This window comes from Aethina tumida, chromosome 3, assembly GCF_024364675.1.
Source record: "Aethina tumida isolate Nest 87 chromosome 3, icAetTumi1.1, whole genome shotgun sequence".
NCBI lineage: Eukaryota > Metazoa > Arthropoda > Insecta > Coleoptera > Nitidulidae > Aethina > Aethina tumida.
In genome coordinates, this window is record NC_065437.1 from 21,602,712 (window position 1) to 21,627,539 (window position 24,828).

Consider the following 24,828-nt stretch of genomic DNA (forward strand, 5'->3'; position numbering starts at 1 on the left):
TTGGAAGTAGATTGAAGGGTTTTTACGTCAAAATAATTATTAAACTAAGAAGACATATGACCAGTCATTCAGGGAATGCTTCGTCTAAATATTTTTATGAAATATTAATTTTCAAAAAATGTTTAAAACTCCTTCCCAGTTTCTATCATTTCAGTTGTGGGTGGTTTTCACATATACTGTCTGTACCTGGTCAACCAATTAATGTCAATATGAGTGATTGATAAATGCTTAATATTTATGGCAATAAAATATTTGTTGCGTTAACTGTGAGCCATAAATTTAAGTAATAAGTACTCACTTTTTTTTTAATTTCAATTGTTATGTATCTGCAAAATAGTTTTAAATCAAGCATCTTAAACTTAAAACTCAATTATTTTAACGCAAGATATAAAGTAGTATTATTTGTCATTCGTATGGCATATGTTTTTAAATAACTAATTTATTAGACGGTAAAAAGAGAAGAGAAATTTCAGAGTCACCATTCATAATTGTATTGACATAAGTAATGTTAAATTCTAATCAGTACAGATTATTTGTAACACATCCAGGTTATTAAAAATCCAATCAGATTAACAATAAGGATTTATATCCTCGATACGCTTGCGGCAATAGGACGCTAACGAAACGGTATGCATACTTATTAAAAATAGACAAATTACCAGTCAAATTAGTCAAAAGTTGAACACAATATTCTTATAATTAATTTCAAGGGAAATGCTTATCTGAAAAATACACGATCATCAGACCTGATTAAATAATGTAATCTATCCATCATTAATATCAACATTAAACGGTTACCATTAAACCATCTTACTATTTTCGTTATAAATAATTACTACCGTCAACAACCATTTTATTGTTAATGGATTTTTATGAAACGATAGTACAATGTTCTTTTATGGTTTTTCGCTAAATTCTATGTCGTTTATCGTTTTATCTATGACAAAATAGTTTATTGTGAAACAAATTGGTGAAATAAAATCCCAAGCAACTTATCACCCGGCTTAAAATACAACATACGTGCGATACAATCTAGCTTTTACAATCGAAAGCCCTGTTCAAATAAAATTGTATTAGAATAAACTGCTTTACATACTACAGATGATAAACCCAGATAAAAATTCGATTAGATGTTTTCAAGATAAATTGTAAGTACGAGTAAATGCTGCCATTGTCAAATATGTAAATTACCCGTAGCAGCAATGAATTGCGTGAAAGAATCTCTTTTCTATCCGAAATATGTCGTAAAGAATATTGCGCGTATGATAATGAGCATCATATATTGCATGGGTCTCGGAGAACTCTGCAGAATCTTCATTTTAAATGTTTTTTCGTTGGTATTTATGTATTTAAATTATGAGGTGATACAACGGAAAATTATTTTATTCTATATTTTTCTGATTAACAGTAGTTATTTCTTGACTTTATTGCAGTAGAATTTTATGAATTAATTTAAAATAAATGCTTTTACAAGATGTAACAAGGAATTTTGGTGTTTTTAAAAAGTTATTAGCTAGGACTCAACTAGTAGTTTTGTTCTGCCGATGTCATTGTTAAATAAATATAACATAAATTATACAAATTTATCAAAAATCTGTATTTTCTATATACAATGCAAAAATATTAATTGGAAACGTAGGCATAAAATAAATATAGTAAAAAAAATAAATAAATTGCACATAAGACAAATGTATAAATTACGCAGTGTAATAAAGAAAACGCAATTAATGAATAAGACATATATTTTCAAAAAATGACTTTTAAAATATTATTTAATATATATTTATATAGAAGAAAATCTATTAATTTATCCTTAATATGTAGAAAGAAGGAAGAATTATACAAACAGCAGAATTATTAATGGATAATTGACTTTTTTTTGACTAATTAAGCGAAATTATTACATTAGTATTACAATCAGATGTAATTTAATAAAATAGCATTGACACAATGCTGATACATCGGCTTAAATTTAGCCAATGACAGGGGAACCCTAGAATTATCAAATAGTTCTATATAACACCTTAAATACAAATTTGGAAGAGGTTGGACAATCTGTGGAGTTTTCATCATCCACAAGTAACTATGCCTTATATTTTCGTTGTACGTAGAAACGGACCTGTGTAAATTACGTTTGCACAAGTTTTGTGTTCGCGGAATACACATGCACTCGAAGATGAAAACAGTATTAAGTTACCCTTTGTACAAATGAAAAAAGGCCAGATGGAGAAATTCAAGACGAAATCAAACAATTTAATGAAAAACGATATAAACCGTCTCTTTGAGGAAGTCCGCACATATATGGTAATTGGTCGTGTTTCAATTGCTGTTTTCGCAGATGTCAATTGTTTGATGCAAAATTTGCATATGTTACATCTGAAGTAAATCATTTGTATTTACAAGAAATTCTAATATCATAATATAAGCGATTAGTGGGTTTACAGTTTTTTATGTTTTGTCGTTTCCGCTACCAGCAATCATACATTTTATTATTTTAATAATCGGAATAATTGAACACAGTCGTTGCATATTCAGAATTTGCATATTACATGGTTCTTTAATAAAACGTTATAAGCTTAGGATGTTTAATTAACGACTTGCATTTATTTCTGGTGTTGTTGATTTAGCAAATCTGATAAATTTCTAATATTATTAATTATACTATTAACTAAGTCAGTGTTAAAATTGTTCAAGTTCATACAATTGAAAAATTATAAGAAACTAATTTTAATAAAATTTTGAACAAAATAACAGAAATCGTCAATTATTAATCTATTAATATTATAAATTTTAAATAATTTATAAATTAAAGCATATTACTTTTAAATATCGAAATTCGATATTTTTTAGTGTAAATATCTAGGTATAAAAACATTTCAACTATTTTTCATTTGTTCAGTATTAATTTAATTGTAAATAAATAAAAAATATATATGGTATAACTTTGACAGGGCATATCCGGACTATCGAGATGTCCAGGTTACCGGAATTACTTTAGAATTTGTTTATTTTGAATATAACTAAGGATACATAAAAAAAGTTATGCAAACGAAATGAATATCTATTATCATAAAATACATAAACATAATAATAATAAAGTAAATAATACATGTACAGTAGAGTTTTTTTGCTTTTAACTTTGTAGAATGTTAAATATTTTCATTTAATATGAACTGTTAAAGTTAATTTATAGAGTATTATAAAAATCACTGTATTTTTTTCTACAAAATGTTACATATATTTTTCTGAATTGAGCTGTACATAAATAGTGGAATATTGATTCAATCTGTGATATTTAGTTTAATATTAACACGTTGTATAATATCCCTGTTGTTTTAAAAATTTTGATCTCTCATGTTTTTTATAGGGTTCAATGAATGGTTAAATACATTTATTAAGAACATAATCCATTAACCATCTTCTCAAAGTCCCTGAACTAATTTTTAGTCCCATTTTCTCCAAGTTAACTGTAATTTTAATTAATAATAAAATTTGTGTTTTTTTTTTTGATTTTTAAACTATCGATTTCCTTTGAAGTTTGTTGAACTACTACGAAATTTTTCCGTAACTATTAATTTCTCCAATTCCTCTCTTGTTTCTCTCGACTTTGGTAAGGCTGAATGATACCTTTTATTATAGTTTCGCTTCAACCAAAGATAATTATAATAAGCAAAAGACCGCTAGTAAATAAACTATTTAAATTTACAGAGACCAACGAAAAACTAAAAAATAAAAAGTTTGTTTATATTTTGTATGTACCTACATTTTTTTTTTTGTAACTTTTTCGGAAGCCCTACATTTTCCATGAGGAGATATATTTAACTCTCTGTAAACTTAAATCACCCTCTGACTTTGAAAAACTTTAATGTTTAATATTTAATATGTTTCTTGGATTAATTTAGTTGATCATCAGTTAAAAGAATGATAATTTTTTTTTTTTTTCATTTATTCTCTTCTCATTGGAATGGAATTTTCTTCATATGTATATTAGACTCCTTTAAAGCTCTTCGTTATCTAAATCTTCTGGTTTCGTAATTACAAACTATATTAATGTTGTGTAATTTTTTTCTTATAATTTTTTCAAACTTGTTGAACATAATGATAAAAGAGAACGTTAATATAAATATGCAGTATCTTTTTGTTCAGACGGGATAATGCTTGTTTAAACTATCCTCAAAATGTCCGTATCCAGATTAACCAATATTTTTTAACATATAAAACATAAATTTATTATTTCGATTTCTTTTCTAATAGCATTGGTGCAGTCAGTTCAGAAATTTGTATTGTCGAAATAAACTTAAATAATGAATTATGTAAAATATTAAATGTTTTTTAAAATTATAAATTTGTATAATTATTAAAACCGTTAAGGATTTGAAATTTTCCCTGTATTTGTAAATTAAACTCAAGTATTTTGAGAATAAAAACCACATGTTACAATTGAAACGAAAAAAGTGAAACAAATCCAAAACTAACTAATAACTGTAAACTAACATTTTTTTCTTTTGTCTTAATATGTTTTCCGAAAAATGATCTGATGATGAAACCTCATTACCTTTTTATATAATTGACCTATTTTATCGTACAAATTTATGACTAACTTTGTAATTAAAAATAATATTTTTTTGTTTACAATGTTTATTTATTTAACATTTAAAAATATTGTATGGATTGAGAATACTAATTAATAAAGAACCACATTTCGTTGGAAATTATTTGTATCCATTAATTGATCAACGTCGAATTGCAATAAATATATGTTTAAATAAACATGCACATTTAATTAAATCTTAAAAATTTAATCATCTGGTTGCATATCGCTTTATTCGGCACATTCTGCAGGCCATAGGAATATAAATATGTAAAAAGTTATAGTGAAATTTAATGTCTAATAATTATAAATCAGTCACATCTAATAAAAAGAAACAAAAGGAGGCTCGAGACAATGGCGAATTAAAATCTGAAAAGGCTGATCCGCATTCTTGCGTACGATGGCGTTTGCCGACGACTTCGGACAGAAGAAATCGAGAGTTCAAAAGCCCCCTCGGCGTCCGATACGTAATCACAGAATAAATTTATATCCAGACATATACTTCAGCATTGATTAAATTATCCTATTTTGTTTTATTTCTTAAATGGTACTTAGAGATTTAATGTATTTTTAAAAGAACTTATTGAAAAATCAGATGCGGTCAGGCGGAATACACGAATGCGGTAATACACATGTCATTTTCAATATATTAGACGATTATGTTTTTATTTGTTTTGCTCATTCTGACAATAAAACAAAGGTTGAAAGATTTTTATATGTGCACCTCAGACATCCACAGATCGGTAACCATGTCGAATTGAAACCTTTTGTTTTTAAAAATCCTTTGTATAAATGGATGAAAATACAATTCGTTGCCACAACGTACATTTTAGAAAATTATGGAGCTTAAATGAAATCTAACACGTAATTTGTTAGATACATAAATTGTATTATTATTTATGTAAAATGTTTTGCTATTGATCCTAACAAGTTCAACGTATGATTATATCTGGTCATTACACAAATTATCTTTAATATAGCAGTGAAAAATAAAAATCCCCGGTGCCCTAAACATCACGTCGTAAAGTGCTGTTAATTTCTACAGTTAATTAATGTTCAATTAAAATTTACAAACACATTATAGTAAGCGGATCCGCACTGGGTTGAAGTTTTAATTCACAATGCCAAAAATTTTACGGCCAATTCGATTTAGTGTCAGCGACGGGTCGCGTCCATCTTTATGACGGCTGGTATAAATAAGTAAATTAGAAACATCTAGTTACTAAAGACAAATATTGTGTCTGGGTGGTCCATAATGCGATAAATAATAACGTTTTTATTATAGCAAATAAAACTCGAGATTTAAACTACTCCTACAATGTGCCACGGAGTGTATTATGTTTATGTTTTCCTTTCTATCGATCATATTTCCGTGTGATTTATTGCTTACATCGATTGAAAATGTGGGAAATAATAAATATGTTTTCGTAAAATATGCACGGTCTGTATATATTTTAATAATAACTATTGAAACATTTATACCCCATTGAATTATATTTTTATTCACTGAATAATGAATAATAAAATTAAAATACTCTAAGTTAGTTAGTTAGTTATACTAATATACTAGTTATACAAAATAATTGAAATGGCAATAGAATTACATCATTTTAATTTTACTACATTCAGCCGTGTAATAGAAATATTTTAGTAATAGAAAGAAGAAAATTATAAAGTTGTTCATGTAAATAAGTTACAAATTGAAGCCTTCGACCTTTAATATCTCTATTTTAGTTTTGAGAAATAGTGAACATAAAAATAACATTTTAACTGTTGAAACATTCTTTGACCTGTTTTTTAATTCACTTCATAATCACCAAATTTGTTATTATATATTACTCTCTAGTAAATTTAAACAGTTCGAAGTATAAAGTAATTGAAATAACAATTGAAAAATGGTAAAACATCTTTTTACTTTTATTGTGGCCATCAATATAATTCGAATAGATCAAGTATTCGAATACTTATTTTGATATTTAAATACTTAAATAGTTTTGATGAAAATAACAAATTGTTAAACGAATTTTTGCATATACAATTTCAAATATATTGAAAATTGGGGAACTTCAATTTTAAGAAATACTATTTTAATTTTAGAATTAGTGGATATAAAAATAACATTTTAACAATTCAAATGTTTATCCTTTTAAATTGTTTTTCAATTCATTCAATAATTACTAAATTAATTATTATTTATTATTTTCTACTAAATTTAACAGTTTAATTTTATATGATAGCTCAATATAAATAATTCGAAGTAAAAAATAATTGAAATAAGTATTAAAAAATAATAAAAATAATAATAATTTTTTTAATTCATTCTCAATATAAATAATAAATAATAAAGTAAAAAATGATTGAAATAACAATGAAAAAATAATTCATTTTTTAGTTTTTATTATGAGCAGGAATAGAGTTCGAATTTGAATACTTAATCGAATATTTAAATAATCGTTTTGTGTAACAAAAATATTTTAGTAAAATGTTGCTTGCTTACATTATGCGATTTCATATAAATTATAAACTACATACACTCAATTTTTAAGAAATATATATTTTAATTTTGAATAATGTACCTAAAACAACATTTTAACTAAATTGAAATGTTTATATGCCTTTGAACTATTTTTTAATTCATTCAATAATAATCAAATTCCTTAATATTTATTATTTTCTACTAAATTTAAACAGTTTAATATAAATAAGTAAAAATTAATTGAAATAATTACAAAATTTTGAATACTTTAATAGTTACGTAATATAAATATTTTAGTAAAATTTTGAAGAAAATTTCAAGTAGTTTATAAATTGAAGAACATAAGTTTTTAAAAAATTCCTATTTTTATTTTAAATTAATAGGCATAAAAACAATATTTTAGCTACTGAAATGTTTATATTTCTTTGATCTATTTAATTTTATCTCACAGTAAAAATAAAACTTTTCTTATTCTGAAGTATAAAATAATTGAAATAACAATTGAAAAAATAGTAGTATATATTTATTTTGAATAATTGAAGCATTTGTATATTTATTTGGATATTTGAATATTCGAATAGTTGTGTAATAAATATATTTTAATAAAATTTTAAATGAAATTTTACATAAAAAAATATAATAAATTGTAAATTGAAATACTCTTCTTTTAATAAACTTATTTCAACTTTGTATTAATGAAATTAAAAACAACACTTTAATTGTTTAATACAAATTAGACATTATAGTTTTAAACAACGTCTAATTTAATAATTTTTATTTGAATTACAGATAATAATAATATATAATTATTATAATATTATATTATAAAATATTGTTTATGAAACAATAATTTTCTGAATAGACAAAACAATTTTTGGTTAAATTTATAAAATTTCCAAATGTTCAGTATATTTTCTACTTTTAATATCTTCTGATACATATTAGTGAAAAAAATGCATTTTACAAAAATATATTTATTATTTTTGCCACAAAATATATGCATTAATAAGAAACAGGTACCACAAACTTTAAGGGGATGTAGTTTAGTTTAAAATAAGACGAAAAAAATTAATTAATTTGGATTTGCCACTAAACAGTTGCAGAGATAATCAAATTGTCTTCATATTTTATCTTCTTCATCCTTTTAAAGTTTCAGATTCCTTCTTTTGTACAATTTTTTAGTTCTTAAACGTCTAATAGGTTATAAATAATATATTATGATTTGATTAAATTTGATTAATTTGATGTAGAATTTTATAAAAATGTTGATTTAAATAGATTTAAATTAAAAAAGAATATTTAATTTAAAACTTAAAAGAACCAATAAAAGATTTAATTTAAATTAATTAATAATATTTTTAAATTTTCAATATGAAACATATTTCTTTAATTGTAGGAAACGACAATGTGTATAAATCACAATTTAAAAAATGTTATTTTAGTTTTACTGTAAAATTATAAAACAAATTATAAAAATGTATGGTAATTTTCTAATTTTATTTTTTTATTTTTAAATATAAAACTCTAATTTTGTTACATGTTCTTGTTAAGAATATTTTATGGACTATTATAAAAAACAATTTCAAAGAATATTAAAAAAACATAATATATTAATATTTTTTTATACAAATATTACTGGAAAACTACATTCGAGTAAATAAATCTTAATCAATTCTGGTTTTTGAATGAAATAAGAGGCGATGACAATCCTACCTGTGCAAGCTTAATAAAACAAAAATCGTGCAAGGTAGCTGCGGATACTTTCATGGATGGATGCTTCCAGGTGCATGTTTCATTAAGTAAATAAAGCTGTGACGGGCGAGCCTGCCATATATGACACGTGCCAATACTCCATCCACAGGAAATCGTTTTTCAGGACGCGACAATTGCAAATCGCGTATCATCCTCGTCGCCGGCCAAATACAGTGAATTCCGAAATTAATGACGCGGATGATGTATGTATCAATCTGTTCCTTTTACTGTGGAAATTATATTTGAATTTCGAATACTTAATTTATTGTATTATATTTACTACATTATCATAAAATGTATTTTGATTAATTTATATAATAAATATTTATAAACAGACCTGAGAATCATAACAACTATGTTTGTGTAATGTTTATGAAATTTCAGCTTGTTTACTGAATTGATGCTGAAATTAATTAAAGGACAAAAATAAATTGATGGTACAAGAAACGTCGATACAAGAGAACCGATAATCTTAACTTTCCCACCGAATTACTGCGGCTTTTAATTTTATAACAAATAAAAAACTTGATTTAAATTCCTGTATGTTTATAAGTTCACTTATTAAGATTCTAAATGTTTTTCGTAAAATCTCCGTTACACTGCAAAGTCACACTGCCGTTCCGGACCGTCATTCCCAATCCGGACCGTGAATTTTTGCACGTGTGTACTCATTTATTTTTTCGCAAAAAAAAGTCTCTCGATTGCAGTTTATCATTTCGGCGACATCATGTGGCTACGGACAGTCATAATTGGGATATTCCCAAACCATATTAAATCGATTGTTTTCGTGCCGCATTCTTGGGTTCACCATTAAAAATTGCATGGACCACATGGTTACAAACCAATTTTCGTGTAATAATAACATTATTATAAGCAGGTCATTTTTCAATTGTAATTTCGCTGATGGATACGAATTTATTTACGGTACGTGTAAATTGATTAATTTCGTATTGAAGGTGGGAAGTTATAATGAAAGTGTGAACGATAATAATTGTTTAGTAATTCTACGCTTACTTTTCAAACAAAATTTACCGTGATTTATATGATTCATTAGAGGTTTTTCTAACATATCATATCAATAGATAATAATATTCTGTATTTAGTGACACTAACATTTTATTGATGTTCTACTTGAAATAAGAAAGATCTAAAGAGAATAAAATTTTACCTTAAATGGATCTATAAGTTTTAAATAAGGAAGTTATTGACATTTAATGTGGAAAACAATTAAAGGGAAGTACCAAAACCATTGTTTAATATTTTGGAGTATTGTTAATAACTCTTGATAGGGTACTCTATTGTTAAGAATTAACTAAACTAAGATAGTAAAACTATTTAAAATGCTAGGTCTAGAATTTTTGATGTAAAAGTACAATAATATATATAGGGTGCTATCCGATAATAGTAACTAAAATTTCAGATTGTCCCTTTTAATTTTCTATCTAATTTAAGGTGTATTTAATAACAAAGAGGTATTAATGTTTTAAGATTGAAAAAGGTAAAACTGTTTATAAGTTTTGATTCAACATAAGTTAAACATAAAAAGTTTTCTTTGATCTATTTTCTATATTTATGTTTTTTATCTTTTATGTTTTTATGTTTATCTCGTATATCAGTCGTTAGAGAATCTATTTTTTAAAATCAAATTTTATTTTAATTTATTTCCATTCCAAAATTTTTTCAAAACAATATTAGCTAAATTATCACTTAAAGGCTGAGCCTGAACTCAAAAATCAATGAAATAGATTTCTCTAAGAGATACCTTTCAAAAATTTTAGTATTAAACATTCGAATTATCAAAAGATATTGACTGTAAATCAGTATTAATTACTAAACAAGTAAAATATCGTTAAGTTTATAATCTATTTAAATAATTGTAGATTTTAAAGATTTTTGTTATTAATATTCAGTGCTGGGCAAAAGTATGGAATAAATTTTTATTGAATAGAAATTACACTGCACTGCAACATTATGTAATACTGTAAATTAAATAAGTATGTTACTTTTCTTATATTATTATTTAAAAATAAATTAAGGATGCAGTTTTAAGGAAAATCTATAAATATTTATTGAAAAAGAAATACAATATTATCAGAGAAATAATTAAATATAACAAAATTTTAATATTTTTCAAGTTTACACTAATATGGAGTATTATATATACCAGGGGGGTTAATAACCTTTTGACCTCATATTTAAAATTAATTTTCTTATGACATCCTGATCATAGCCCTCCCAAATGTCTATGATCTTTTCCTTTAGTTGGTTTAAAGTGTTTGGTGGTGGTTGAAAGCTCTTATTTGTCTTCCCATATGGTCCCATAGATATACAATGGGATTTAAGCTCGGACTTTTAGCTGGCCAGTTCATCAGCGGAATATTTACTTTCGCAGTGTAAGTAAGCAAAGGGTTCAATATGAGGTTCCTCTTATACCTATCAGCAGTTGAGCTTCCACCAGTAATGACAACCAGTTCTGTATGTGCCTGCAAACTAGTGCCTCCCCAAACCATTACTGATCTTCCATCAAAAGTAAAACTTTCAACTATATTACATTGAGTGTAACGTTCTCCTTGTCGTCTATATACTCTTCTACAACGAACATCGCTATTTAAAGAAAACCTGGACCCATCACTAAACAATACATGACTAGATCACTACGATGCAGTCAATAAGGGACCTGTTACAGGTACGGTTACAGGTACGGGGTTATATTGTCCTTTAGTTTTCTCCTTATGCTTATTTTTACATTATAGTCAATGAAAACTGTGGCTGCAGTGAAGTACTAGTTACAAACCTTTGTCTAAGAGTTTGGATTCTTAAATATTAGTCTTATGGTGAAGTTATTCTTTTTCGGTCCTGTCCAGGTCCCCTTTCATTGGTACCCGTTTCACTTTTGAAATCGCCGATTGTGTCACATTTAGTCTATTTGATTCTCATTTTGACTTTTTCCTTCTTCGACCAACGGCCATCGTACAATTTTCTTTTGAATTGCGATTATTTGCTCTGTTGTTTATTTTCAAGATTTTAAAAAATTATAGTAAACCGTAAAATATTCTTTCAAATGCAAAACTGTAAATTGTTTTAAAATTACTGGAAATGTCGATGTTTAGTTTTTTCTGTTTTACGGACAAAAATAAATATTTTGATGAAAATTTTATTAAATCATATGGCTAAAGTGTCAAAGCTAATAATTGCGGCGCAGTTGTTTTACCACCTTTTCTAAACATCAATTTTCTTACGATATCTTAGTTTTCAATAATTCACAATTTCTTAAAAATATTTTTAAGAAATTGTGAATTATTTTTGACCACCTCTGTACATATAGATAATCAATATTTGCTATTTCAGGTAGTTTTAATCCTGTAAAGTTCAATAGTTTTTCAATAATTTGCTTAGCATATAAGCCTGTATGAAACAAATCACAACTTGTTTTTAATGACTATCAGGAAACGAAATATGTTAAGTGTACGACGTCCAATTAACCGAGTTTCCTATCTATGAAAATTGAGACAGCAAATGTGAGAACGGCTATAATTTATATTTGAAATATGAAATGTCGGATATCTTTACGTCCAATTTTTATCCACTCGAATTATAATTCTTCTGTAAAATTGAAGCATATTAAAAAGCGTTGCGTCTCCAATCAACTTATTTATAGAATATAATAAATTGTCATTAATGATTCAATCTAAATGCCCAATTATTTAATTTCGCGTTGAAAGACTTTTAACAATCGTGGCGCAAAAAGCGACATCCGTTGAGGTGTTTACTCAAAGGATAATTGTGTTAATATATCAATTTGTTTTTGTAAATATACATGAAGTAATGAGGTGAAAAAGTAATATAGGACTTCGCAAAGGATTTATGTTTGGTATTCCAGCGCTAATTGGGGAGTTATTGCAGATGATTCGTTAAACGATGTAAAAACGCATTAGGATCAAAGAATCCGCAAATATTTTTGTTAACAAAAATGTCTGCAAATAGTTTTAATATCGATAATCGATTTTAACATTGTTTCCACCGTAATATACAATTAATTATTCGTTCTTGAATCGACGTCGACGAGACATTAATTTGAACTTTAAAGAATGCAATTTATTAGTTGCGCCTATTTTTTTAATTACAACTTTAACAACCAGGGATTGTGTAAACCGTTCAAAGGCCTAACTAACCCAGTTCTACAACTCAATAGATTTATATTAGCTAAACATAAAAAGAAACAAAGGTGTTTGTCCACCGTATTTGATTTGTGTTAAATTACTGAACGTTAGTCGTGGAACAACCGGTCAGTGTTGACAGAGTTTGATCGGTTGTCACTGAAAATTATTTGAATACACAAATAAATTCAGATAGTTCCCAATGAACAAAACAGAACAATGAGCAAAGTAAATAACAATTAATTCATGTAATTAGTAGTCTCAGCTCGGCATCGGGTTTAGATTTACGCGTGTGCCGACATGAGATCCAATACCAAATTTGACAAAGACGGGTTCCACAATTCGCAGACAGCGTGGCTTTGCTTGCCTATTATAGTGTTATTGCGCGAGCTGTGAGCAGCCAACTCCAAATGGGGAGAGCGCGCAGAAAAACCACGTTATATCATGGAAATTTCACTCGATGCTTCTTAGATTCGTCCTTATTTTTTTGCCGCCCCGATAGCCAACGACATCTTCCATCTACATCGGTACTGGACTCGCATTCCTTCAGCTAATCCAATGCACTCCTGTACATTTCCGACCGCTAAAAATAGATCCACTTCTGCTCTTTATTACATTTCTTATTGCCCAAGCTGCGCACTCTTCTTTTATATGGAATTCAATTATATTCTACTCTTAAATAAGTGCGGTTTATGACAACCGACGGCCACGTTTGAGTTATTGCATTCTTTGATTTAGCCACATGATGCTTTACCATCGATGGGCAAACATTTTGGACAATCGATCGTCCAAGTGGTTATTTAAAGGAACAACGATCATAAGGTGCCCTTCGTTAGTAATAATCTCACTAAGCTAAGAGTTAATCACGGTGTCGCACAATAGAATATTAAAATAAATAATAGTTCTTCCTTCGTTGAAAACTATATGTCTTTCCTGGACATAAACTTATACATTGTAAATTGTTTGAACCGAAGAAAACTGCAATTACTATATTGAATTTTTAAAGACAAATAATACTTATTCACACACATAAAACCTGATGATGACAAGTTTTAAACTAAAATATCATTACCTACATAAATTCTCACGTCTAAATTAACCGTAAAACAGTTTATTTTGATAGCAGTTATTAGCCTTTAGTTTCTAATGGTACATATGTAGTTAATTGAAAACGTTATTACCGCCAGTGGTTGTTTATACATTATTTTTAAACCTCGCATACGATGAAATGTCTTCTGGAAACTTTTTACTTTCAATTGCCTGGTTTTTCATTCAATAATTTGGCTCAATTTCTGCGTAACGATAAAAGTTTATCCTGATCGATTATTGGAATTAGATGGAGTAACGTAAAATGAAAACAATCAGGTTTTTTCTTGGGTTCATTAAGTAATTATTCAGTTAAATAAACGACTGGTGACTACTTTTAAACGACCACTCTTACGACTGTATAATAGAAGAGGAATTCATTATGCTATTTTCCAATATGAGAATTTTCAAAAATAAGTGCCATCTTATTTCATACTGGCTCTAACATGGGTGGACAAAATTCGGGAGCAATTGTATCACGTCCAAAATCTAAATAACATTTTTTTCTAATGTTTCTCCTGAATAAAATACAGTTCCACAATAATATTCTTAATCCATTATAAGTGAAATATCTCAAAAATGGCTGTGTTAATGAAAATCAATCATGAGTACTTTTTTCTTCTAAATTGCATAAAATATATAAAAAGCTTAATAGATTTAAAAAATTTTCAGTGGCGTAGAAAATAGGACAAGAAAAAGAGTAACCCCCAGAATCTACACTATGGATAAAGTTTATTACATTGAATTGTAGTAAAGTATCTTGGGATAATGCATACCAAATTTTAACGCCATTTGACCAAAGGTTACGTAAATATGAGAAAGAAACAATTTTTGAAATTCAAATTTGGGAGGCTGTAATTTCTTCATGAGAAACTAGAACATAAATTCTAACTACCATTATAAGTGAAATATCTCAAAAATGGTTGTGTTAATGAAAATCAATCATGAACACTTTTTTTTAAAATTGCATACAATATATAAAAAGCTTAATAGTTTTAAAAAAAAAAAATCAGTGGCGTAGAAAATAGGGCAAGAAAAATAGTAACCCCCAAAATCTACACTATGGATAAAGTATATTACATTGAATTGTAGTAAAGTATTTTGGGATATCGCATACCAAATTTTAACGAGATTTGACGAAAGGTTACGTAAATATGAGAAAGAAACAATTTTTGAAATTCAAATTTGAGGGGCTGTAATTTCCTCATGAGAAACTAGAACATAAATTCTAACTGCTTCCAAATTTTGATAACCTATTTAAGAAACACCTTGTATATTAAAGTCGACTGCATTTTTTATGAGGAATATTCCGTTAAACACATTTATTTTCTTATTTGCGCAAGTAATGGGCCCGCGTATAAATTTCATCAAATTAAACCGGCGGTTATTATCACCGAACGACACCCGCTTTTCAAGACTTGAATACAGAATGCCTGTATATTGAACACATTGTTCATTTGCAAAGTTAATGATAATTACATTGAAACCCGCTCTTAACATCTGATTAAATTGGATGAAAAATACAAAACTACAGATTATTTTTTGGTTTTGTACCCGAACTGCGATGAGATAAATTAATGATCAACAATATATTAAAATTATGCGGTAACGAATCTACCGATACGAAATTAGCAATGTTCGGTGCGGAGAATGCATTTTTAAATTGAAGCCTGTCGGTGTTTAGGTCATGATCGATTCAGTGGCTACCAATGGGGAATATTGACCGTTGCATCGATGCTCCCAATTTCACATGACCTAGCACCTCATTTCAACGATGGTTAATTATCAATTTAATAAAATACTTTCTTCGTCCTTTCAGGATGACAACATGTCCGGCGGTGAATCAAGCGGCGACAGTAGCGACGGCGAAATGGCAGAAGGTGAAAACATCCCCGAAATGCTCCAGCCACCCGATCCCCCCGTTTACCCGCCAAAACCGACACCCACACCTCCGTCGACCAGCACCTCGCAACAACAAAAATTGCCAACATCATCGAAGCCATCAACATCCACAGCCAGTAAATCGGAATCCAGCACCACCCCGTCTATACTATCGCCTTTGATGTATCAGACTCCGCAAGGTATGATGTATGCGACACCGTCAAATGGTGGAGTCATCCTGAGTTTGGCTCAGGGTGACGCCAGCTCGGTGCATCCGCAGTTCATCACCATCCCTTTGTCGATGGTTGCGGCCAACGGACAAGGGGAGTTGGACTTGTCCAAAAGGAAGTGACCCAAGGTAGTACTTATGGTTGTACAGTAATATCCTCTATTGATGTACAAAGATTTATTATGTTGGTGCAATATACATAAGAAATCGTCTAATTGAACATATAGAACGCTTATGCCAATATGTTTTATATAAATTGGTTACCTTTCCTATTCAAAACAAGTGTACTCGTCATCAACATTATGGTCCTTTCAGTTTGGTCCTAATTTGTGAGGTACTTTATTAACCTGATCAAATTTCACCAACCATTTAAATGGTATAAAAAGTGTTATTGATAATTTCATATTACTAATTGTGATTGAAAAAAATTATTTATATACTAAATTTGCATTGCGAACAAATAATATTACAGAGTGTTGTTCCTTTTTAAAACTATCAAGTCAACAAGTAATTTTCCTATTTATGTTTTTGCGTAGTAGTAATATAATTGAATCATAAAAATTCACCGAGACATTTCGGTATTGGATCTGATACAAATTATTAATTGGCAACGGTAGTGTCTGTGTACGCGGCACATATCTATTAACCGGAAAAGGAAACAAATATGTGACGCGTGAGGACGGAAGGGCGAAACGTGTCCGTCTGCTCCCTTGTCGTTTCCGTTTGGTGTCACACAGAACGGTATATTTAATAATTATAATCGAGGACAAGTTGAATTAAAAATTGATGCTTTAAACGCAATTTTTTTTAGTTTTCTACTTAATTGTGCAGTTACGTACAAATTGTATATTTAAATTATTTTTTTGATGATCTTAAATAGTTTTGAAGAGGAACATTATATTTAAACGTGCTTAGCAATAAATTTTGTATCATGTAATCGACAATAATTGATAATTATTGCCAAAATTATATTGTACTTAATTATATTATTATTATAGAATAGAATCGTTTGATATTATATTGTACAGTACTCCAAAATGAAGTCATTTAAATTCACCTTTTATTCACACACATTCACTGTTTGTACGTAGTTTATTAACCAAGAGACTATTTTTATTAAAATATTGGAGTATTGGACTTCTTTAGACTGAGTTATATCCTCAAAAACCCGTTTTAATGTTTGATTGCGGTGCTATCCATCAAATGTAGAAACATTTTTGACTCTCTCTTTGCTTGTGTTATATATGCTAGTCATTTTGCTAGTACGTTACCTTTATTTATTGCTGTTATTTTTATTATTTAATAGGCATAACAACTTTAGATTTATTGGTACTTTTAAACATTTCATCAAACGTCTTGCCACTTTGAGGGTTATCCCTTACTACATAGTGTTGTGTACACATTCCAAGATTGACATAATTATCTCATTTTCTGGTTGCAACGGCATTGCATTTGTTGCGATATTGTCACATCATGTTCATTCAAATCATTTCGTAAATTTAACTTATTTATAAATGTTTAAAAACACTAATAAATTACATTACATGTATATTCCTATTGCCTTTTAATTAAATGACATTTTATGTATTATTTTAAAAACTATTCCAACAGAGAAATGTTTTTTTAATAATAGGGGTTATTCAATGCTTTTATTAGAAAATAAAATTAAAAGGCAAAAGCATATTTACTTAAAGATTTGCAAAATTTAATTTCTAAAATTATTAGAAATTGTTTATTTATTTGTAATAAACTAACATAGGTATATCAAATTTGATAATAAATGTGCCTTTATAAACTTTGTTAGTGACATATCTTTTTGATATATAAATTTAATTATTAAAAGATATATAAAATTTAGAAGTATTTTTATTTTTTAAATTTATTAATATATAGTTGTTTACAGATTTTAATGACAGGTAAGTATAAGTCGGAATTAAAACTATGTTTATATACAATAGTGGACATAATTACAGCAACTTATCAAATATATTAAAAATAAGCTATTCTACTTGAATTAGATGTTTATTGTTGTTTCTGTTATTGTTGTGACTACTATGCAGTGGTTTTTTACATATTATAATTATTTAATTATAAGTGGAAGTGTAACTCTAAAAAGTTAAATATAATTTACCGCGTTACCAAAACCAAGAGAAACAAGAAGAGATGACCAAAAATTTAGGGCTAAATAAGGCAATTATTTCGAGAACTGTGAGAAGATGGTTAGTGAAAATCCAATTTTGACTTGGTTAGGATCACTTTCATTGGACCACAGACAAGTAGTTTATAGTGACAGATTTAAATTTAAATTGTATAAAATATGATGATTCTGCTTATATTAAATATCCTACAGAGACAATACTACAAAAAAAGTTTGTTAATCCTACAATGAAATATGGCATTTCAATTCAACATAAAAATATAATAAATTTAAATGGATTCATCCCAGCAAATCAAGAAGCTTAAAGGAGTATAAACGTGTCGTATTTTCGGGAAATAGTCGAATATATGCCTTGAAGAGAGACCAAAATTATGAATCGAAAAAGATATTTCACAAAGAGTTAATGTTAAATTAAATAATACATAATCTCTTTTATGTCCAGCGAAAGTTAGAAAAATATATGTAACATTTTATATATTAAGAATACAATAGTTTATATAATACTGCATAAAACAACAATAGTAAATTAATATTATTTAATATTTATAAAACACATTAAATAAAAGAGATGTCTAAAATATTTAATACTTTTAAAAGTTTCTATAATAATGACCACAACTGTCTATATAGGTAAGTAGACTTTTAAAACTACTACTCTTGTGTAGGGAGAAGTTTTCTTTCTAATAATAAAGCCCAAAATGCACAGTAGAATATATATTTAGAAAAATGTGGTTAAAAAATTATATCTGAAATGGATCTTAGCCGTATTTGTATAATATTATTAATTTTTAAAGATATAATTTGCCAAATTATATATTCGCATGCTAGTACTTATTGTTAATAATAAATTTTAATTAATTACTAAAACAAGTTAATTTCCTCTTTATAAAAATTGCATTCCCATATTGCCATGTTATAATTTTAATTTTATTATTAAATTGCTTAATTTCTATATACCAAAAAGTGAAATATGAATGTTTTTCGTCCGCAGCCAACTTCAGACAACCAAATTGGTAAGTAATATTATTAATTAATGGAATATAATAACCGCTCATTACGACGCCACATTTGCTTGTAATGACAGTGGCTCTTAAACAAATTCTGTATAAAATTAACTTTTTTAATCATCTGTCAATAATTTATACACAGAAGACGTATTATGCTGATCATGCAATATGTTTAATGACCCAAAATAATTATCGGGTTTAGGCGGAAGCAACAATCTTTTTTAAAGTGCATTCATTATGTAATCAATAAGAGGTCTTCGATTTCTTTTAACCCCTCGGCAAAGCTCCGAATAGCATTATTTAAAATTTTCTCCTCAAACATCCAGCATTTTATTGCCATCAGATTTTCTTGGTGGATAGTTTGAATAAATACTGGTATAACTAATGAAGCGGTTTCTTCCGAGAAAAGTAAAAAACTCGCCATTGTGTATTTTTAACTAATGAATTTGAAGAATCCATTACTATATTTAGTAGCTTGAGCGTCATTTTAAACGCACACACTTCCTGCATAACATTTCTTCGATCCTCTGGGATCAAATTTTCTTTTTACCGTCGATGCGTGCGTTGGTTTATTGTTTATACGGGGTGGTCGATCTACAGATACTTAATGTTTCGATTACTGTTAATTTATGGACGTACAAACTTCAATACAATTCTGAAAATTATTGATTGGATTAATTACAACACATGTTTTTATGACCGTTCATTAGTAACGTCATCCATTTGTGTTAATATTTTGAATTACATTAACGCCGAATATAATAGGATACAAATTATTCGATGTCAGTCAGAAATGTATTTTGATTGCATTTTAATGTCGATAATGTGTTATCATTCAATTAATCAACAGGATATTCGACAAATTAATAATCATATTTTTATGATCAGTTGCAACACTTGAATGTTACTTTTTTATGGGTGTTATATATCAATGATTGATGGCTGTCCGTGTTTAGACACAATATTCCTCTGAAAAAATCTGAACGAAAACAAAAAATTTAACATTACAAAATTTGTGAGTTTTAAAGAATGATTATAATGGTTTCTTTAAAAAATACTGTGAAAAAGGGATAAAATATAGAAGAAACATCAAAGAAAACTGCCACTTTATCAACTCAGTTTATGTATCTTCGATCCTAAACTGAAAATTATGGATTGAATTAATTTCAAAACATGTTTTTTCCACCATTTTGATTAGTAATTGTATTAATATTTAATGTACATTAGGGTACAAATTATGTTTTGGTCAGAATATATTTTGATTGATTTCATCATTCGTTTAATCCAGAGTAGGCTCGAGAAATTAATAATCATATTTTTATGATTGCTTACGACACATCAATGTAACTTTTTTTAGATGTTCTATGTCTATAACGATAAATTTAGGTTGAGGCAGGACCCTGCATGTGTTCAGTTTTTTTTTATAAGCAAAATGATTGTGGCTACATATGAGCACATCAATACATATTTTTTATAAACAACAATGGCATTATCTGCATTCACAAAAACAATTATGGCAATTAACAAAAAGAAAATACGTTACAACAAAAGAAGCCAACGTCAAAACTATGCGAGTATCAAAAGAACTTCGACTATGTTCTATTATAATAATAAAATAATAGTAATTAGTTTTGAATCTTGGTTATTTATGACTTAACAAAATTGTATCTATGTGAGTTGTCATTTGCATCGAAGTATTTTCTTTCTTATGTGTGTAGCGAAGCTGAATATCGTATTGGTGTTAATGAGCATCTATAATTAACATATTTCAAAAGTTATTGCGTGTGAAGAAATTCACTTAATTCACACTAATATTTTAAATATCATAGATTTAATTAATTGTTTTTATGATTTATAGAGAACCCTCACTGATCAAAATTAAAATAGTACACATTTTTTAAATAGCTCGATATATAAAAAAAGAAAATATGAAACAATTTGTAGTTTATTTTGTGAAATTAATTTACTGTAATGAGAAAAAAAGTTTTTAATATATATTCTTGACTTCAAAATAGGCCGATTCGACCCAATTTACCTATATATCAATATACCTCCTAAGAGATACAGGATTTCAAAAGTTGATTATGTAGTTATCATGATATGGTATATCTTAGAAACCAACAAAGGTAGAATAATGCAATTTTGTAGAAAATAGGTTTTAAATCATTTTAACACTTTATTACAGGGATGTTGGAGGGAGTGAGGAGGAGCTTAAAAATTTCCTAACTTTTTACTATGTAATTTAATTTAAACTTGGTATCACAATATAAAAATTTAAAGGATTTTTCTAAAAATGGTTCTATTGTTGAATTTCGATAACATCCAGTTTTACCTTACAAATTCTCGAATATTTAATTCAAACACCCTGTATTTAAATACTAAAAAATTAAAATTGATTTAGAATTTCTAAATTCGATATAGAATTATTGGAGGGATTTTATAAAAAATAAGAATGACAAATTCATAAAACTAAAAATTTGTCGATTTTAATGTTTAATATACATCACTTTATTTTGGGAGATACAATAAGGAGATTACATTACTATGTCTTAAATTCACCTTTAATGAGTAAATTAATAAGTCAGTGATTTCAGCTCCCTAGCTACATTTTCTACAGTTTTTAGGGACACTTTTATTGGTATATATTTTGGATAATTGACAAGTCATATCTTTAATTCTCTATAATAAACATCACAACACTCACAAAAAAATTAAACCAATTATATGTATGACAAAAAAGCATGTCCTTTCCTATATAATTTTTTAACTGATACCAGTTTACTCTTAAATATATCAATAAATCATTAATTACAAACAATGACTGCTGCTTATTTATAAGAACATGTGGTTTTACTCTAGTTCTCTTTATATGGTGCGAGTGATATTTGATCGAGCCATTCGGTTCCCGATAATCAGTCTCTACATCATCATTTCTAAACATTGATTACATGGGACATTGGTGGTCCAAAGTTCTGCGCCAACTGTATCACTTATAATAACGTCCAGATTTTAATCGAGTCAAGTTCATAATAAGCAAAATAATAATGACGGGGACGCGTAAAACGGAAGTACGTATGTATGTTTTATTTGCAATTCATTCTAGGTATAATAATTGTGTCATGTGTTTATTGAAGGAAATTTTCAGTCGGGCTGCGTAGCGATGATTAGCAAATCCGTGTCTATAGCACAGCCGGTACCTTTAACGCATTTTAAATACCTTTAAAAACAACTTAATATTCCTTTCCCGATACCATTTACGAATGATTCATTAGTTATTGTTATTAAATTTCTTATGTGGTCGGACGCGTTAATTGATTTTATTATTTATAAACATTAAATTTTATTATAGTTTGTCACACTTCTCACTTAAGTGTCATTATTGACCACCTATTGGAAATCAATAAATTTTAACCTCTTTAAAAAATTAATGTTCATCTGTGGTGAATTAAATTTGATCAGCTCGATAATAAAATATATTATTTATTAACCGTATCCATAAATTGTGAGTCACTGAACACTAATCGTATTCAGACATTTGATCGTAAGACGTAGATCTATGTTACAAGTATTTATGCCAAACACACAAATATATTCAAAACTGTATATGAACACTTTTAGTGCAAACTTGCCAAGAAACATTTGTCAATCGTGGCTATGCTACTAATACTATTTATTGATTTTCAACTAATTTCCCGGTTATTTAAAAACCAATGAATTAACTAATTTGTTTGTAACGGCATTGTTTAAATTGGGTAATTTTGACACGCTTGTATTAATGTCCAGGTATTCATATTCATAGTTTTGTGCCGTGCCAGTTTCCCCGCATATTGTATGAGCACATTTTATTCATAAATACATTTTGGCGCCAGTAATGCAAAGCCAAAAATAATACTATTACATGATGCAACCGATATATACGGTAGTATTTTATTGTTAACACAAACAGCATTGGACTTTTTAATGTGACCTATTTTTAGTTTATAGTACATTAAAATCTAATCTGAAATTTCCAAATAAAATTTATTCTATTTATACCATAATTTAATCAAACTTTACGGTTAATCGACACAATTATAATGTTTTATACATGTAAAAATTATTATGTACCTACTCAAACATTAATACATGTTTTATTTCGGTAGTAAGGTCATATTTCCTAAAATAACCTAGTGAAATATACAAACTGAAAGGAAACGTTCTTAACCGAACGGAGAGTCTAATTCCAAACATATATCTGAACACTAGACCTGCCGTTTTACTATTTTAGTCTCGCGTAAAAATAAACAACCAATCTGGAGGCGCTTTAAAACATATCTTAAAAGAATGTTGGAAAAGCACTAGTTTGGGTTAAAAATATGTTGTCAACTTCGCTCTAATTTATTACTTCATTAAAATATATTTTCTTAAATTTAATGCGGGCAAATGTTCATGGAAGATTTTTCTCGGCCAAAATTATTTAGGAAAAAATAAAACGCTAGAAAAACAATTACATAAATGTAGTACAACAAATAAAATTGTTATTATTATTTTCCAAATTAAGTCAAACATATTATTTCATATTCTCAGTTGCTTTATGAATTACTAAGTTGACAAAAAACTTAATATTAATAATAATAATAATAAATAAACATTCATCTCTAGACATCATGATTAAAAATATATTTTAACATTCATTTTTGATATTAAGAATTCTCTTAGTTTTCCACTGTTAAAAAGGGATACAAATTTTGATCCTATTTTCTAAATAAAAAAATGAGTTAAAAAAGAATATCAAAAACAATTTAATGAATGAAAAAAATTAAAAAAATAAATATACACATTTATTTTTAAGCAAAAATAATAATTTATAAAATTCACATATTTTCAGAGAATCTTCCTCATTCTATTTAATAAAAAAAAATAAAATAAAATAAAAACTTTTATTTCGAATACTTTCCTTAAAAATTTTCAATTATTGGAACATCACCAATATGTATTAGAAAATGTCATAGATATAATCTAACAAATAAAATATTGTAATTATTTTCCAAATTGAGGTAAATATAATATTTTTATTTTAATGATTGTGGTTTCTTACAATTAATTAAGTTTATTAATTTAATTTATAAGAATAATCCTACTATATTAAATTAAATTTATAAAAAAATATTGTTTTTTTATATGATTGCAACTTTCAGTTTTAAACTTTAAAAAAAAGGAAAAACTTTGCATTTTTTAAAATACAAACTGAAAATCAAGAATATATTGATTAATTTGTTAATATAGGTATTTAAATAATGGCCACGAATGCTTTAACCTTTAAATTATACTTAATATTTTGCATAAAAAACTAAATAAATACAAAATAGTTTATCAAATAAACCAGAAAAATATTCTAGAAGTTTCTATAAGTAAAAATTAAAATTAATCAAATCATCAATTTTTTTTATATTATCATAAAATCAATTTTCAGAAAACCTTCATCCTTCTAAAAATAGGTGTAATTTCAAAA

The 24,828-nt window shown here is 27.3% G+C and overlaps 1 protein-coding gene across 1 annotated transcript in view; it reads left to right on the forward strand.

The window, feature by feature from the left end:
* The window catches only part of LOC109599480 (serum response factor homolog), an 81,116-nt gene extending 63,094 nt beyond the window's left edge, over positions 1-18,022 (forward strand). The window contains exon 3 of the mRNA XM_020015484.2: positions 15,882-18,022. Coding sequence (XP_019871043.1) covers positions 15,882-16,295 — 414 coding nt within the window. The 3' untranslated portion in view covers positions 16,296-18,022. The remainder of the gene's footprint in view (positions 1-15,881) is intronic.
* The last annotated feature ends 6,806 nt before the right edge of the window (positions 18,023-24,828 follow it).